Source organism: Liolophura sinensis, chromosome 6 (assembly GCF_032854445.1).
Source record: "Liolophura sinensis isolate JHLJ2023 chromosome 6, CUHK_Ljap_v2, whole genome shotgun sequence".
Classification (NCBI taxonomy): Eukaryota; Metazoa; Mollusca; class Polyplacophora; order Chitonida; family Chitonidae; genus Liolophura; species Liolophura sinensis.
Window position 1 is genome coordinate 23,822,426 of NC_088300.1, and position 17,979 is coordinate 23,840,404.

Below are 17,979 nucleotides of genomic sequence, written 5' to 3' on the forward strand. Positions count from 1 at the left end.
CATAAATTAGCTGTGCACGAATGGGTGAGACTTCCTAGGTGGTGTCTGTAGCATGGCATTGTAGTAAAGCAACACTATAAATTGGTTGATACTTTGACACGTCCGCGATATTATACCAAGTTAATGCTGAAAGCGCAAAGCAAAGTTAAATTGGTACGTGAACAGTTTTCCGTGTGATTCTTGCGAATAATGAGTCATGTTTTGGTCGTACCCATATTACCTAGGGAAGTCATCTGATAGATATAACTAAAGTCGATGTAATTTTATCGATAAAATGCACCTACTTAACTTATTTCAGATGAGAGAGCGAGAAGCGCATTTGTACACGAAAATATTACCTACATGTCGGCCTATACATATATACATAAGTTTATTACGCAGAATGAATTAACCCGTGCTGATACATCCATATTATTCAACACTGTATAATTAATTATCTCTCTTAACACCCCTAGGACAAGGGAATGGACCAGACCGAACACGATGGAGAACAGGGACGGTGTACTGCGATCGTTGGTCCATTTTCCCAGCAGAGGGGTTTACCAATACATAAACACTGGCAGATGCGTGTGAGTTACATATCTGGAAGAGTTTTGCCTTGCTGGGCAGCGATGTCATTAGTTCAAACCACTATAGCCTTTGGTTATTGATGTACCGAGTTCGAAGCCGAATTCTACCGGATTACCTGTGACTAAGTCTGGAGGTTTATCTGGTACTTCACGATATAAATAAATATCCTCACTTATGGATATGAATGACCCTGATCATATGTAGTATGTGAAGCAGTCTTTAATCGGCGAAAATCTGGTAACGAAATAGAAAAAATCATGAATATTATGAAACCTTTTCAAACCAGTGGAAAACTCCTACCTTATGATGAAATTAAATTGATATCCCTTTTTTTCTCTCCTGACAGCACTAAAGATTCATACATCCTATACAATCTTAATAGAGATTCTTTATTGCAGTTATGTTATTTTCTTTTTATCTAGCGGAACAAGTGTTTAATGAATGTGATTATAAAACAAAGTAAAATCAGTTTGTGTCGCTTTACTGGTACTTATTCCTTAACGATGTTATACAACATCATCAAGGTTCCGAAAAGACCCATATCTATGTTCTACATGCCAAAATGCCAACATGTTCATACTTTGAAAATAATGATAGATTACCACAGACAAATGATGGTTGTGTAAATGTGAAATCAGAGGCCCCACGTAAAACAGTGTTATTTTTTTCCGGAACTCATTACGTGCATTCACAAGGGCAGGTTGAAGAGTTTGAAACAGTGAAGAACCTGAATCAGTAACGGGTGTCTTTGGAGAGCTGAATTATAAGTACACATGTACCAAGAGACTAGTCAATATGGTCGCGTGTTCGAATCCAGCTTAGGATGCTTTGTAACTCAGCAGGAGAATTAAGAGCATCGGGTCCGTATTTATCAAGCGATTTAAAACTTAAGTCATAAACTGCAAGTGCTTAAAAAGCCAGACTCAGAACAGAAAAGAACTCGAATTGTGGTTGGTGCATTGTTCTGCATTAAAGAACCGGTGTACAAATTTTAAAATTTCTGAAGTAAAACACTCTTATTGTAGCTGTTTGAATATTTGACAAGTTTTAAGACGTTTGATAAATGCGTGCCCTGGTTTCTGCAGTGTCTGGAAGTAAACAATGAGTAAAATATGATACGAAGTTAATGAAAAGTATGAAAACCCCAACACGAAGCATCTATCAAAAGCAATACCAGTAAGCACTCTGTATGAAAGTACCTCGATGTGTATTTTCATCTAACATCATATACCTCATCTTAGTGTTTTCTTGCCTTTAAGAAGTGTCAGATGACGGTAAATGCTAGACCTATTCAGTTTTTATTTACTTTATACGCATGCGTCGTGGTGATTATGCTGTTTCACCTCTGTTCTACCCCTCAGCTCCCCTGGATCCGCGTGCTCCGGGGGACGGTGTTACACGGACCAAATCACCATCTATCTGGCTGTATTCTTACCAGAGCAAGGAGATAATGTCATCGGATTCGAAAGTTTTTCTGTTGATAACCACTGTACCTGTTTTAATTTTGGGAAATAAACTAAAATGTCAATATTTCAATTAGTTTGTCATTAATTGTAATCATTGTAGTTGTAGAAGCAAGCGGATGTAGTTAGTTACTGCCGAATTCTGTGACGTTTTTGTTGAATTACTCTCTAACAGAAATAGAAATCTTGTAACACATTAGCCTATGGATAAGTAAGCTTGTGGACTGGTGCTTGCCCAAAAATTTAGGGTTAAGTTATTTTTAAAATTTCATTTAAATCCCTGCATCTCTTTACGCGAAACTGTCTACTGGTAGCCGTTTATACAGCGTACGGAAATTTGCACAAGCGTATACTGTTATGGTAACACGTTCTGAATCTAGGTGCCAAAATTTCAAATACCAGTCCTAAAACAAAATGGACGTTCCAGTTGAATACTCGTAAGACCAATTCCCAAAATAACGTTCAACACAAATCACTACAAAACAAAGAAAATGTATTTAGACCGCGAGGCAAAGAGAAGCAGTTGAAAAGACGCGAGAAATGCTCTAGGCGAAAGATACACGTGCATGTGCGACTTCGGTAAACCATTTACCCCGTATCTAAACCTGATCTTCTCTTTATAGGTATGTATACAATTCTTGGCTTATCACGTTGCAATAAGTACCATTTTTTGGTATGACCCCACTCGGGTCTCCAGACTTCGAGGCAAACGCTCTAACCATTAGGCCACCGAAGATGACCTCTACCATTTTATTAAGCTGACAATTAGAATATGTCCCTCGGAAAATGACAAAACCATAATAATTTTATGGCCACCCTTGTCCTAGCCTATTATCCATGTATCAGAGAAATGAAAACAACAAACACTTCAAATAAACCTAGCTAGAATTTAATTTACCGATCCAATTATCGTTTCTATGGCATATGATATAATGAACGATACAAATTACTTCTCTACAAAAATGTGTCACTGAAAGCGTTAAGCTTGCACTATGTACAAATTGTCACATGCTCCCCTGTGTACATCTAGTTCATCCCTTATTCCCACGTGAATTTGTTAAGCTAGTACACCACGACTGCCACATAGTTCCCAGCGTATGAGAAATCCCTGATTACAACTGTTTAGTCATGCACTACTTGATATCTACCGCCATTCCCAAGAAAGAGATTTCCAAATCTTGTACAAGATGGATCAGTCAGTCCATACAAAGGAAGTCATCTAAAACAGGGTTTATTCAGCTAAAATATACATATAAGTCGCTGGAAAGTTGGTTGTTTACTTTGTAAAAATGTCGTATTTATTTCCTAAGAATGCATCATATCTCCACACAGCACTGTCCTTATTTCACTCTGTATAACATTTTTCTCTGCATCCTGTGCTGAATCTCACCCCTTCTCAACATAAAGTGAATAACTTTGAAGATTGCTCGCTCAGGATATTTCTGAAAAGCAAAGATCACGAATATATAGCTACTAGCGTATTGCAAATACCATTAAAAAAGCTCTACTGGATTTTTTTAAAGGAATAATACAATTTTTTTACCTGAGAACCAGGATACGTCTTTATAGCTTTAAAAGGCTGCATTCATATTTATTCATTCATTTCACTGGTGTTTTACGTCGTACTCAAGAATATTTCACATATATGATGGCGGCCAGCATTATGGTGGGAGGAAACAGGGCAGAGCTCGGGGCAAACCCACGATCATCCGCAGGTTGCTGACAGACCTTCCCACGTACGGCTGCTTTAAACATTACTGTTTTCTAACAGAAAAAAAAAAGGCAATGTCCCATTAAATTCAATACTTTTCTTCTGAGGCCATCAATTTGTGGTGGGGCCTCCGTGGCTCAGTTGGTTAGGGCGCTAGCACAGCGAAATGACCCAGCAGTCTCTCACCAATGCAGTCGCTGCGAGTTCAAGTCCAGCTCATGCTGGCTTCCTCTCCGGCCGTATGTGGGAAGGTCTGCCAACAACCTGCGGATGGTCGTGGGTTTCTTCCGGGCTCTGCCCGGTTTCCACCCACCATAATGTTGGCCGCCGTCGTATAAGTGAAATATTCTTGAGTACAGCATAAAACACCAACCAAATAAATAAATAAATCAATTTGTGGTGAAGCACCAATGATCATATTCCCAATCTACAACAAGAAATCAGAAAAAAGACCAAAAACACAACAGCAGATCCACTTAAAATCACATTCTCAAAGACCCATTCTCACCTGACGCAGGAAGTCCTGGACAATGGCGTGTTCCGAGACTTGAGAGCCGATCACAAACCTTCTCTTCAGCTGTTTCTCTATCCGGCTAATCATCTCCTGATCTTCTTCAGTGGTGAAACCCTCAGCACCTGTAAAATATTACAGAGCATTAACATCTGATAACAGCAAACAGACGATCGACATCTGATAATACCAGGCAGACGATCAACACCTGGTAACACGAGACATATCAACATCTGATAACAGCAGACAGACGATCAACATTTGATAATACCAGGCATCTGACAGCAGGAGACATCAAAACCTGGTAAAATGACACCTATCATCAATGTTTGATAGTATGTGGCAATATCACCACCTGCTAACACCAGACACATTAACTTCATATTGTTTCTTACATTGCTTTCAACATTTACACCAGCTGCAGCATATCCCCATACTAGATATTTTTATCTGATTTTCCACTTGTTTCGCCATGCACTCTTCATCTCTTTTCAGACAGTACTATAACTTAAATCTAAACATATTTCATTGGTGTTTTATGCCCTACTCAAGAATATTTCACTTAAATAACGACAGCCAGCATTACGGTGGGAGAGAGCAAGGCACAGCTCGGGGGAAACCCACAACCATGTGACAATGCGTACATGTTTGCCAGGATACTGCAGTAACTTGCCTGGGTCGGTGGGCGGGCAAGGAAACCGCCTTGAGAGAGCCGTTGCTTGAAGAAAAATATTGTGATATTACCAAAATCTGAATGCAAAAGTCTGCTATCAATCAGAAGGTCCTGCTATGTTTGGTAAATTCCCTGAGGTCGGTACAGCCAGGTAAGCCAAATGCTTACACCCATGCAGGACAAGGACATACAGGACCACTAAAACATGACGCTTGCTCTCATGAAGATCGCCAAGCTAAAAGAAACATCGGCCCTTTGAACAAGTAACAGAGCCGATACTCTTTGGTTGGGTATCAGGCATTTTTGTTAGCATTTTCTATTTGTCACATTGTTTAATACCGATGGTATGGGGGAGCTCCTAGGTTTTGTGACGTCACCCCTGATAGTTTTAATATGGCAAAATGGCGTCACCAAATGAGTGGCTAGGTACTGACGATTGTTTGCTATTTATTCTGTTGATAAATTCTTTAAATATTTCAGAAAATTTCTGGCAAACTGCTTTATTATTAATTCAGCTTTAGTGGCTGACTTTTTGTTCACTTTAATGTTCTGGGAACAAGAACATAAACATTGCACCTCTCGCTTCTGTCACTTGATTAACATTGAGGGATCTTCCTGTGTTGATATTTAAAAGGTTACTTTTGTATGTAAATCATATGGAGGACAGAAAATCCAGGTTCACTTCTGTCATCCGAATGTTGTTGTATTTGAAGCTTTTTAATGGCTCTGAGAACAGAAAGGTCGCTGTACTGGGAACACAAGACAGATTACATTTTAGTACACTAGGGTATTTGACATCTTGGTAGTATTTTATCATATCGAGGCAAGGATATCCTTGAAACTGAACATCTCGGCATACCTGCCAAATTTCCGGAGGTTGCTGCATCAAGTGTGGACACCTGAAACAGACGAAGTGCTTCATCCACATCAGCCTCTGTGGCGAATGGGGCCAGCCTCATTTTGGCGAGAGACTCAGAAATACGAATGATGGCTTCCAGTTGTCTACAAGAGAAAACACAGAAATAATCACATGATTCAAACACAAATTAACGATGTTTGATCCAACTGACAGGCTTCAAGGTCAGAACTATGAAAACTTAACACTAGTTGTACCCTGGTACCAAATAGCACACTAAGCATGTTATGGGCTGTATCAAAGTACCAATATGCAAAGGAGACAACTCTTGTGATAACTCAGATAAATCTCAATGCAACATTCTGTGAATCTTTTTCTCCACAGCTGCTTTGCCATATTTGACAGTATTCCACAGTAAAATTTAAAAGCAAGTTGGCTTCACCAGAATAAAAGACTGATGAGTACAGGCAGCCCCACCTGACAGTAATAGGGATGCTGACTTTCTTCCCTGTCTCACGCTCATACTCCCCGGCTCCGTTTCTCATCAAGACGTAGCGATTCTTTAACTTCTCAGCAGCCTCTGCAGACAGTCTAGGTCCACATTTTCTGTAACAGAAGATAGTGATACAAAGTGAAGATTTTATAAGTAAATCAACCAAGACCATCTATTATTTTACTGAGCAAGTAGAAAATATAACGAAGCATCCAAACATCCACATTAGCACTAGTAAGGTCATTTATGCCGCAAAAAACAAAATATTCCACTTTTTATTGGACAGAAAGTCAGGGGATGCGTATATTCCCATATCCTGTAGCCGATGTCACATGTTGGCTGACTGGGTTATTCCCCTTTGTTCAAAAGTGAGTGAGTGCTTGGGGTTTCACGTCGTACTTAACTATTTTTCAGTCATATGACAACGAAGGAATCCTTATGGTGCATGTAATGTGCCTCCATGTTGCAGGAAGGAATTCCACTGCTCTTTCATCTAGTGCTGTTTCACTGAGATGCCTTACTTAAGGCAAGTAAGGCACCCCACCCAAGCCATTATACTGATATGGGTCAACCAGTCCTTGAACTATCTGCACTGAACGCCAAGTGAGGAACTTACAACTTCCTCTTTTAAGGTCCTAGGTGTGACTCAACCCAGGACTGACCCTGGATCTACCACCTCCCGAAGAAAATGCTCTACCGTGCTATTAGTGCCGGTTTGTTCAGTTGTGAAAACAATGGTCACATTGCCGAAGTCATTCCTGTATGTCATTATTCTGCACTAAATTCATGGGTCTTTAGCAGGACAAATTATCTACATTTTTACAAAGTGACAGAATAAGGAAATATATGGCATCACAACCCTCATATTTCCGCATCCTACATGTGTATCACAGAAACCATGTAATTAATAATACTAATCTGCATTCAATTTTGAAAAGTTCAGACAAAAAAAAAATATATATATACATATAAGTTTTTCATAATTCTTACCCTCTAACGTAGGCAATGAATTTTTTCAGTAAGTTCAGGCCAAGTTCCCCTTCAGCTGGCTCTTCTGTTGTTTGCAGGGAGTTTAAATGGACATTCATTACATGCTTGGCCAGTACCTGAAGAGAGCAAACAAGTCATGAGGATTCATCATTGCAAACTCACATATACATGTACTGCGTGAGGGCTTTTCATCACTTGTCAAAATCTGGCCGCCAAAGTATTTTCGAAATGCTGTGAAGAGTGGTGTATAGGTATGTGCAAGATAACTGGCAAATTTCTGTATGTATTTTCCATTTAGAAAACATGACACAAAAGCTTTACACACAAACCAGGTAACAGATGTTACCTGATAAATTACTTGTCTTAACACTGATAACAGACTTATCATTTCGACTAAATACTTACTGTGTCCCTTTTTTCATCATGCTCATCTTTGACGATGAAAATCATGTCAAAACGAGACAAAATGGTTGGCATAAAGTCTATGTTCTCTTCTCCCTTGGTGTCGTCCCACCTCCCAAACACACTGTTGGCTGCAGCCAGTACAGAGCAGCGCGAGTTCAAGGTTGTTGTGATCCCAGCCTGAAAACAAGCAGTGATTTGGTTCATTAACAGAAAGCACATTTTCTTTTGGGGTTATATTATGTGTCATGTTTCGGAAAATTTTTCACATGAAGAGTCATATGTTTGCATGTTCTGCCACCTAACCACACACCGGAGAAACCAGCTGACAAAAGGCCAATGGTACATAAATTTTCCAGGACTGTCATTACCATTCAATGACCCTTTCTGGCGGACATTTGACCATTTAGTGACATACTTATATTTTGCAGTGCTTCGTGCATTAATGACATTTCATCAACAAATTAATCCATTTCTTCTCTCAAATGTCAAATTCCTAAACCAAAAACTAGCCATCTGTAAACAGATTTTTTTTTGGTCCTTTTAATCAATTTACAGGAGAAAAATTTTAATTTCCAATTCCATGACTTTCAAGGATTCTCCAGGACTGCATGAACTCCATCTTTTAACAGTTAATATATTTACTTGCATTGTTTTCTGCACGTGCATTCAAGTTACAAATGCAGACAATAAACTTTGAAACAGAATGCCACTTCACAGGTTTTCAGTAACTGTTTTTTTACACATATCAAACGTGTGACTATACTGTACATGATTTGTCCCCTTTTTTTGTACCATTCAATTGTTATTTATTTAATTGGAGTTTAACAACATACCTCACGACATTTCACCTATAGAGCAGTGGTCTGGTTTTTAGTAGAGGTAACAGAATCCCAGTCCTTTCCGCCTCCACGGCAAATCTTGTTCCCCCACACCAGTAGTACTACTCTCAATCTCTCCCCTGCTTATCCTGTAACGCATGGCTTACCTTAGCTATAGAGATGGTCTGCTGCTCCATTGCCTCATGAATGGCCACCCTGTCATCCTCTCTCATTTTGTCAAACTCATCAATGCAAACCACACCCCCATCTGCCAGCACCATAGCTCCTCCCTCCATGATGAAATTACGCTGAAGTCAAGACAAAAGAAAAATATACCTTTGTCTTCTATTCAGCTGTACAATTTATCTTGTTCACTAATAGGATTCTTAAAATACAATCACACTAAATTTTTACTGGCTTTTTTAAGTCCACATTTTGTTGTTTACTGTTATGTTTTGTCAACGTTCTAACAGGTTCGTGTTTTTTTACTCCACATGTTAATACAGCCGAACCGTTCAAATTCAGATTGGAGTACACTGCTTTTAATCAGCTTGGACCTGGGTGTAAACTCACCGAGGCTGGGTCCCTAATGACGGACGCTGTTAACCCAGCAGCACTGCTTCCTTTACCCGATGTATACACCTGAAAACATTAACACATATCCACATATTTATCCCAATTCTATTCCATAAATGCGTCCATGAATCTGTCAAAACAACGATTATGTATTACTTTGTCATTCCTGAACAGAATTTCGCTTTCGTTTTCCAGGAGTTCCAATACTTTAATCTCATAAGTCATTTCATAAACAGAATCAAATGATCTCCTGACAAATGATTTAAATGCTACGTCAGTGACATGACATATTTGATATTACAAATACCATAGCTACTATGCTCTCAAACATTAACTTTATGGAAATCGCCTTAGAGATAGAAAATTTAAAGCAGTGGTTGACATGCTTTTCACTGCAGCCACAGGTTACCTTACAGATTTTTTTCAAAACCCCTCAACCACCCCCACCAAACTTTGCTTGAAACTATGGTTTGTAAGAAGTCCTTACCCCAATAGGAGAACATCGTTCCACAAACTTCAGCAGCTGACTCTTAGCTGTACCTGGGTCCCCTAGCAACAGGAGGTTGATATCCCCACGACGACACAGGCCGTCAGGCAATCTGTTACACAAATATAACATTTGACATGAAAACAGTGCATCAGACTTAGAAGGAACACAAATCGGCTGATTAGAAAAGTACTAAAGGATAACATACACAGCTGATCATTGAGATGTGCTGCCATCTCACATCGGAAGTCAAACGACTTATGACTTAGTGTACATCCAAAACCATCTGATGTTGATATAACAAAAATTCACAAGAACCTCATTATCTGTAAACATTTACCATCTGTTCTTAAGCCGATGTCTTTAAAGCAACAAACTGAGAATAGCTCCATGTCTTGGAGTTCTTGAACTTTGTACTGCTTACACTTCTGTACACATTTCTGACAAATTTACAAAGTACTGTATTCTACACGTAAGCAAAAGTGACACCCACCTTTTCCTTGATCCACCAAACAGAAGGCAAGCTATGGCTTTCTTAATGTCTATGCTTCCAAAAATTGAGGGCGCCACACTCTTGGCTATCGTCTCAAAGATATTTGGTGTGGCAGCCAGACGTTGGAATTCATCTTCCTCTAACGGAGTGACAGGTGTTCCTGTGCTTCGCCCCGCCCCTTCCGTGTCCACCTGAATGCCCACTACACGGAAGTACGGCAGACGGATTCCCACATTGACTTTATCTCTGGCGGAACTCTGAGAAATAGTTATGCATTGTGGTAGAAGACTGGAACAATTACAGATTTTGCCAGTCAAAGATACACCAGTCACTGAGATAGTGTCTTCTTTACATTCAGAATAAGACTTGATTGCCCTCAAAGTAAGCTTTAAAAAAATGCATTTTTTGAAGGCAAATAAGGCAGAGATTAGATATTCTTATAGTGCCGAATTGTACATTTCTTTCAGTAGGCTATCATCTTAACTTCTGAAAACACCTTTTTTAAGAGAATTCTCAGAATCAAGCAAAATGAGCAAGTTGGTGATGAATGTCAAGCACAGAAAAAACTACACCAAACTGTTTGCTTTCTTTATCATGGTGTTTATTTAGGTGCATGTTGAGAGTACTTCTTCTCATTTCACTAAATCAAATCTAGAACCTGCTCTAGATACTATCTAGATCCGAACAAAATAGTTTTAACCCAGCTGCTATTGGTCCAATTCTTGCTACCATACTCTGAGAAGCTGCATTTGCTTTTCCACTTTTTGTGCACTGAAACAACAATTCTCATAGCTACGAAGGTTTTTGCCCATTCATTTAAACAGGGGTCATCATAAGGGCTGGAAGGAAGGCTGGAACTTCGAATCTATTTAGCTTCACTAGAGGAAGTAGCCACTAGAACGGACTATAGTGAGATTATATTCTGTCTGGCAGACAAAGAGTTAAAAAAAAAATGTTTCATCCTGATACAAATTCGCCCAATTTCTCTGTTTAATCTGGGGTAATTTATCCTTATAATTCTTTCATACAAGCAAATGAACAATCAAATTTCCTCTTCCAAAGACCACAAAATTAATGTACCATGGAAATGCATCACCCAACCAGACATCACAAAAACAGGCAAACCTTCACATACCTTGGTGGGTTTAGCAGTTTTCTTGATGGAATAAATGCCCATGACAGTGACTCTGTTCCCTGGTACAGCCTTTTCACACAGGTATCTGTAGTGGAATACATCGTTCACGTTAAGACAGGATGCAGGTGAAAACGCTGCTTATTTCATTGACTAGGGTTTAATGTCACATTCAACAATATTTCACTCAGAGAACAAATCAGTTTATAAGTTGAGTCAACTACCAGTCTTCAACAAGAAACGATGCACAAATTAGCGTTTGTTGGTCTTTAGGATCTTTGCCAAAAAATTGTAGGCTACACATGCATATTGAAGTCAATATGGTCAGTGGCAGAATTGGGGAGTGAAGGGGAAAAGGCGGGAAAGCATTTTCAGCTATGAAAAAAATAGAAACCAAACGACATTTAGAAATAGGCGACATTGTCGATTTTACACAGCTGACCTGTCACAGAAGAGCTGCATGTGGCGAGGGAGTTCCCCATTGGGCACATCCTCGGGCGTTTCCTGTAGCTTGAGGGTCTGGAAATCCACGCAGCGACATTTGTCTGGGATTATGAAGTATGGATCCACGGGGCATTTGGGCCGGCCTGCTTGCTCACTGAAACAGTTCACCGATCAGGTGATGAAAGCATTTCTAATCTGTACTTCAACCCATCTGGGGCTACCAGCTTATCTTACACCAGGGCAGTTTATGTATACAAAAAAAGTACTGGTCAATTTCCAATAGGAATAATAAATATATTACCATGCTTTTTTATGACACACAATGCCACTGCAGAACACTTAATAAAATGGTTGATGCAATTGTTTCTCTGAACTACTTTGTTTTTTTAACAACTACTGTTCATGCTGATATACATGTATTTTTAGTTGAACATACTGATCCTACATTTTTTTGAAACACACAACTCCATTAGAGAACAATAATAAATTGATTAAAGTAAATGTTTCTCTTTACTTTTAATTATTATTGTATATACCTAAATATGTTCAAATGAACAGACTGACCCTACAATGACGCAAACCGGCAACATCCAGCCACAAAGGGAAATTACTCTGACTACCCCTGTAACACTGTAAATTCCACACACCATTTTTTACAGACAACTAAACATACGTGTTACACTTCCTGGGTAGTGGGTATCCCTCCAGACCAGGCTTCACTGGGATGTTGTTGATCATATTTCGGCAACTTCTGCACTGGATGGACAGACGGGTCGCCTTGGCACGAATTGCTGAGGCGGCTATCACAATACCGGGGATCTTCACAAGTCTTGACATTTCATTGGACTGCAAACATAGGGAACGTTTGTCATGTAGCATTTCAGAGGAAAATAGGATACAGTTCAGATATTTTATGTGAAATCCCACTGAAACCTAACAGGAAGTGAGAGAAAACGTGAGAGTATGAGAAAAAACTAACATTCTGCAAAAAAAATCATGAACCGCCATTTCTAAATTGGGAGGGACTCGCATCAATCTCCTCCAAGAGCATGACTGCTTGATCAGAAGTAATCTTTTTCAAGGGAGATCACTCTAATGAGACTATTTGCCCACCTTGAGATTCCTGATGCCACATGGATTAGCTGCCGACGACAACATGACCTGGATATCCTGCACTTCCTCCTCGCCCTCTGGTCGTGGCTGAGTGATTTCATCAGCGACTTCCTTTGCAGCATCTTCAAACTGTAAAAGTTAAATGTTCTCAAGATAATCATAACTGGCTTTGTTCAATTAGTATTTTGATGCCCACATTCAACAGTGCTGATAACACATTCAGTTCAGAGTTTTCGATGTTACCAATAAAACGCGTCTCCTTAGAAATTTAATTTACAAGAAGTAACTGGCATTTACCAGGGTAAAGAGGATGGAACAAATAACCTTGGAAGTTGGATCTGGCCCACCCCATCACAGAACCACTTCTCCCATGGCAAAATATCTTATCCCCATTTTTAGATATGTCCTGAATCATAGATGTAATACATGTACAGCTTCATGAAGACTACAGATTTTAATGACCCACCAATGGCAAATGCTCTGTGGGTACTTTGAGTAACTTTTCGGCAAGGTTTTCATCAAAACTGCTCAGATCTTCAAGTGTAATTTCCAGCCAATATTGTCCCAGGTTATAATGTCTCTTCAGCTGATCTCTGAAACATCAAAACAACCATGATGTTTACAATAGACAAATGACGAAACAATACAAGGCAAAATGCATCAATAATGATCATGTAGATAGTATGATGTGAAGTACTGGATTTTTATCTTGATTACAAGCAGGATACCGGATCTGGTATGATCCACAGGAACTGGGAGAATTTCTATTTGTCTTTTTCATGTCTATATTATGTCACACAAAATAAATATTTTGTTTCACGAAGAGAATAAATCTTTATTCTATATAGCCAAGGGAATAAAAGCATTTTGGGAAATAAAAAAAACTGTGGGAAATATAGATTGTCCCAGCAAATGTTCCTTTTAAAAACGTATTTAAGTGGCTCGAAAGCCTTGACAAACAGGAAAATCATAACAATCTTCCCTCAGGAATTTACATTGACAATTATTGCTGTTTTTGATTACCTAGTATTATAAGGGTACTCAAGCCATTGGATTATTTTAGGTCAACAGTCTATCTTTTAAACAGCCAGATGGAACACTGCTTTGCTTGTACTTTAAGGAGGTTTGAATTCAAGGCACCATGGAGACTGTTTGACTTGCTCAATTCAAAAGTTTAAACAGCTGGATTGCTGTTAAAAGATGACTTACCAATGCCTGCTTTGATGTCTCTACCATGTACACTTCGGATGACTTAGGGAATCAGTGTGTACCAAATATGTGGATGAGTTGGAGTTGTAATTATCAGTGAAATTTTCAATGAGGGATCACATGAAAGTGAATCTAAGCTCGACATAGGGCGAGCTCACCTAGCCTTTGAATTAACTTAGAAACTGAGCATCAAAAAGTGTCACTGTCGATGATGGTAATGTAGTTCAGTATGGTTAGCTAAAGATATTGTGCAAGTATATGGGCTTGCTCTACTGGAATGAATGAAAGAATGCTTAGGGTTTTATGTATGTACTTAACTATTTTCCAGTCATATAAGCAAGGGGTTATTATGGGGTTATTATGTGCAAGTACGTATACCATGTCTTCTTGTGGCAGGGTGAGTCCATGCTGTCAAAGTGCTGCTGCTACTGAAATGTCCTGACAAAGACACCAGACATGACACCTCACCCAGTCACAATATACTGACACTATGGTCAACCAGTCCAGCCGAGTCTTCAGAAAACAAGTTTACGGGAGTTTAAATGCAGTCTGCTATATTGGACTAGTGTAAGCAAAAGTGGAAATATTCGCCGCTATATCCATACCGGCGTGAACTCGCAGCACTCCTCAAATGCTGCCTCAGCTTTTTGTAACGACTAGGTTGATTCTTTTAGTAGTCAACGAACCCGTTCAAAGAGGTTCATTCTGAAAAGCCGTTTCCCCAATGAATTAGCCTCATTTTACCACGTGACAGCAACCAGAACTTAAAATCTCCCGAAGTTACTTAGACACGAAGGGTATGGCCTACCGCACGTGCTCTTATGGTTTGATAGCCTACTGATCCAAATATTTGAACTGACTTTCTCTGAATTCCTGAGTTGCACAGATCCAAGACTGGCAACCTATATAGTGAATACAAAGAGAAAAAAAAAAAAAAAAAAATAATAATTAAATAAAAGTTCAAGGAATGTGGAGAAAGAAAAACACGCAGTCAAAGACGTAGGTCCAAACTGAAAACTTTAAAAGCCATTTAGTCAGTACCGTAAATTGGGGTGACTTCGGACAACGTGGTGAATTCAGACAGTGAGCCAATAAAAGTATAGAATAGTATCGTTATTGTTGCAACTTACACTGTGTATATTTTTTGCACTTCGAGCACCCCATATATGCATTGGTAGTTTTCCATAGACCATCGGTATCTGTTATACATACGTTTAGTGTCGCAGGGCCGTGTTCCAAGGTAGGTGTGCAAAATCGGTCTCCATTCAAACTTTTGTAAACTTTCTCTCGATATCTTTAACCACAAAACTTAACCTTGTATCAGGCGATTTTTTATAAGTCATTTTATTGAAGTATTCAATATAACAACTATATTAAGCAAGCGCAATAATTCTTTCCGTTAAAGGGAAATAATATCACCCTGTCTTGTTTTCTTTGGCGGTTAGGGGTGTATTCGGACAACTTTTGGGGTGGATTCGGACACACAAAAACATGCCAAGGAAATATAAGAAAGTGGTTGGTGGTCGTGCCATGAATACATCTCTTCCCGACAAGCTCGAAAAGGCTGTTAAAGCTGTAAAAGACGGCAAATTGTCTGTTAGAAAAGCTGCAGCTCAGTATAATGTTAAACGCTCTACTCTCCAAGATCATGTAAGCGGACGTCATCTTGGTAAGCAGGGAGGTCAACCAGCTTTGTCTCTTGAAGAGGAAAATTTACTCACTGATCGCCTAATACTGTGTGGTAAATGGGGGTTTCCACTAACTTTAATGGATCTGAGACTTTTTGTTAAATCCTACCTAGATCGGCGTGGCAAAACAGTGAGGGCCTTCAGGAACAATATACCTGGGCCTGAGTGGGCTAAAGGATTTATGAAAAGGCACCAGAAGCAACTTTCGGAAAGAAATTCACAAAATATAAAATTGGCCAGAGCAGAAATTGGCGAAGAAGTTTTAACTACCTACTTTAACAACCTGGAGAAAGAAACCCAAGATGTTCCGCCCAGTCACATTGTAAACTACGATGAGACAAATTTGACCAACGACCCCAGCCGAAAGAAAATTGTTGTGAAAAGAGGTAGCAGATACCCTGAAAGAGTTCAAAATTTTTCAAAATCCGCTACCTCTCTCATGATTGCTGCAGCGGCGGACGGTACAGTTCTCCCGTACTACGTTGTATACAGATCCAAGCATCTTTATGACACCTGGACAACTGGAGGTCCGGAACGATGTCGTTTCAATCGCAGTCTAAGTGGTTGGTTTGACCAAGTTTACTTCGAAGACTGGTTTTCCAATGTCATTCTTCCTTACATGAGGCGCTTGAACGGCAGGAAAGTATTGATTGTTGACAATTTTAGCAGCCATTTGTCGCCGTATGTAATTGAAAAGTGCCAAGAACATGACATAGCCTTTGTGTTTCTTCCCCCAAACTTAACCCATCTTACTCAGCCCTTGGATGTTGCATTTTTCAGACCAATGAAAATATTTTGGCGCCAAATATTGGACAAGTGGAAAATCAGCGGCGAAGGACGACGATGCACTTCCATTCCAAAAGATGTATTCCCACGGCTACTTCATGAACTTTCAGAGAAATTATCTACCACTCAGAGCAAAAATGTAAAATCTGGGTTTAAAAAGTGCGGCATTGTCCCTCACGACCCAACCCCTGTTCTTGATAGGATTCCCAGGGAAACCGAGAAAACTCCTGAAGGAGCAGGAGGCCATGGAGTGGATGGCGCATTAATAGCGTTGTTGAAAGACATGCGTGGTGCAGATTGTCAACAGCCAATGAAACGAGCAAAGCGTCTTCGTGTTGAGCCGGGAAAAAGTGTTTCTTCAGAGGATTTATCCCACAATGATGATGACAACGGTGAAACTAGTGACTCCGAGGAAACAAGTTCAGGAGTAGAGGAATCTACAGAAGCGTCGTCTGAGAGCACAGAAGGTGAAGATTCCGATAAAGGGGTTAGCAGCCATTGCAATAATATAGAAACAGAAGGTGTCCAGGGAACCTCGTCATCGGGAAATGCTCAGCGAAGCAGTGGAAGGACTGGACTAACTGGCGTGGTTAACGTGAAGTCAATTAAGGAGTTACACCGTTAAGGATCGACACCGTGTATTATTCAGATGGGGATCTTGAGGTTTCTTTTCTAAGAAGAAAAGGTCTGCAGACAAATGTAATTTGTTCACCCCAAAGAAGAAGACTGTGCATTAGTGGATTTCAACCAAATAGTTGGAGCACTTAATCAACCACAAACACTGCGAAGAGGTCTGCTCAAATTTGCGGTTGACGCCAGTGAATGGATCCCATAGTCAACAAAAGGAATTCTAGAGACGTTCTGTTCCGTATTTGAACTGTGTGTTGCAAAGCTTTTGTTTTTAAACTGTAAAATTATGCTCCCAAATGGTGTAAACGTGATTGCGGTTTCTCAAATTTGTTTCATTGTTAAGCAAAACACGTGCATTTATAACTTTTCAAACATCCTGAGATGTTTAAGTTAAAATTTGTATTTTTTAAAAACCTAATTAAAGTCCGAAACCAACACTTTGGTTCGCTTATCTCGTTTATGTGTTGATGTAAAGTAAATGTCCGAAGTCACCACCTCCTGTGGGGGGAATTCGGACAACTATCAAACAAAAAAAAATCGCAGACTCTTATACATTTAAGACTTGTACTAATGCTGGCTGAACCCATATATTAAATGCAAACTGATAAGAAGAAAAAGTCCTTATTATATCAGATATTCTGAAGCACAGAAAGAAAAGACTAAAAAAATCGTCCGAATTCACCCCAGCTTACGGTATCAATGTTGTTGTGGTACGGTTTGTCATGCAACCAAATTACCTGTAAATGTAGGAAAAGTTTCCCTCGTGAAACTGACGAATGAAATCCTTGAACCGTTTCTTCACTTGCTGTCTGTTAATCTGACTTTCATCAGGGTGATCTTCGGACCCAAAATTATCAGAAAAGAAAACACCAACATCGTCAAAACCAGACATCTTGGCTGTCAGAATATATCGTTGTTTCCCGCAATTTAC

General features: G+C 39.5%; 1 protein-coding gene across 1 annotated transcript; it reads right to left on the reverse strand.

The window, feature by feature from the left end:
• Positions 1 to 2,916: 2,916 nt before the first annotated feature.
• LOC135468527 (DNA replication licensing factor mcm5-like) lies at positions 2,917 to 17,975 on the reverse strand. Its single transcript, XM_064746826.1, has 16 exons — positions 17,786 to 17,975; positions 13,202 to 13,328; positions 12,736 to 12,864; positions 12,296 to 12,468; positions 11,621 to 11,776; positions 11,182 to 11,266; positions 10,047 to 10,303; positions 9,554 to 9,665; positions 9,064 to 9,132; positions 8,658 to 8,798; positions 7,673 to 7,849; positions 7,268 to 7,383; positions 6,262 to 6,390; positions 5,788 to 5,930; positions 4,253 to 4,380; positions 2,917 to 3,475 (listed from the first exon to the last, which is right to left on the reverse strand). Exons 1-16 carry the CDS (start codon positions 17,938 to 17,940, stop codon positions 3,374 to 3,376), a joined length of 2,199 nt encoding a protein of 732 aa, XP_064602896.1. The 5' UTR covers positions 17,941 to 17,975; the 3' UTR covers positions 2,917 to 3,373.
• Between the last annotated feature and the right edge of the window lie 4 nt (positions 17,976 to 17,979).

Coding starts and splice junctions, on each gene's coding strand:
- LOC135468527 (XM_064746826.1), bottom strand. CDS start 17,940: ATGTCTGGTTTTGACGATGTTGGTGTTTTCTTTTCTGATAATTTTGGG. Junction 9,666..10,046: donor TTTGGTGGATCAAGGAAAAG/GTGGGTGTCACT, acceptor TTTGTGTAACAG/ATTGCCTGACGGCCTGTGTC. Junction 7,850..8,657: donor AGACCATCTCTATAGCTAAG/GTAAGCCATGCG, acceptor GCTTGTTTTCAG/GCTGGGATCACAACAACCTT.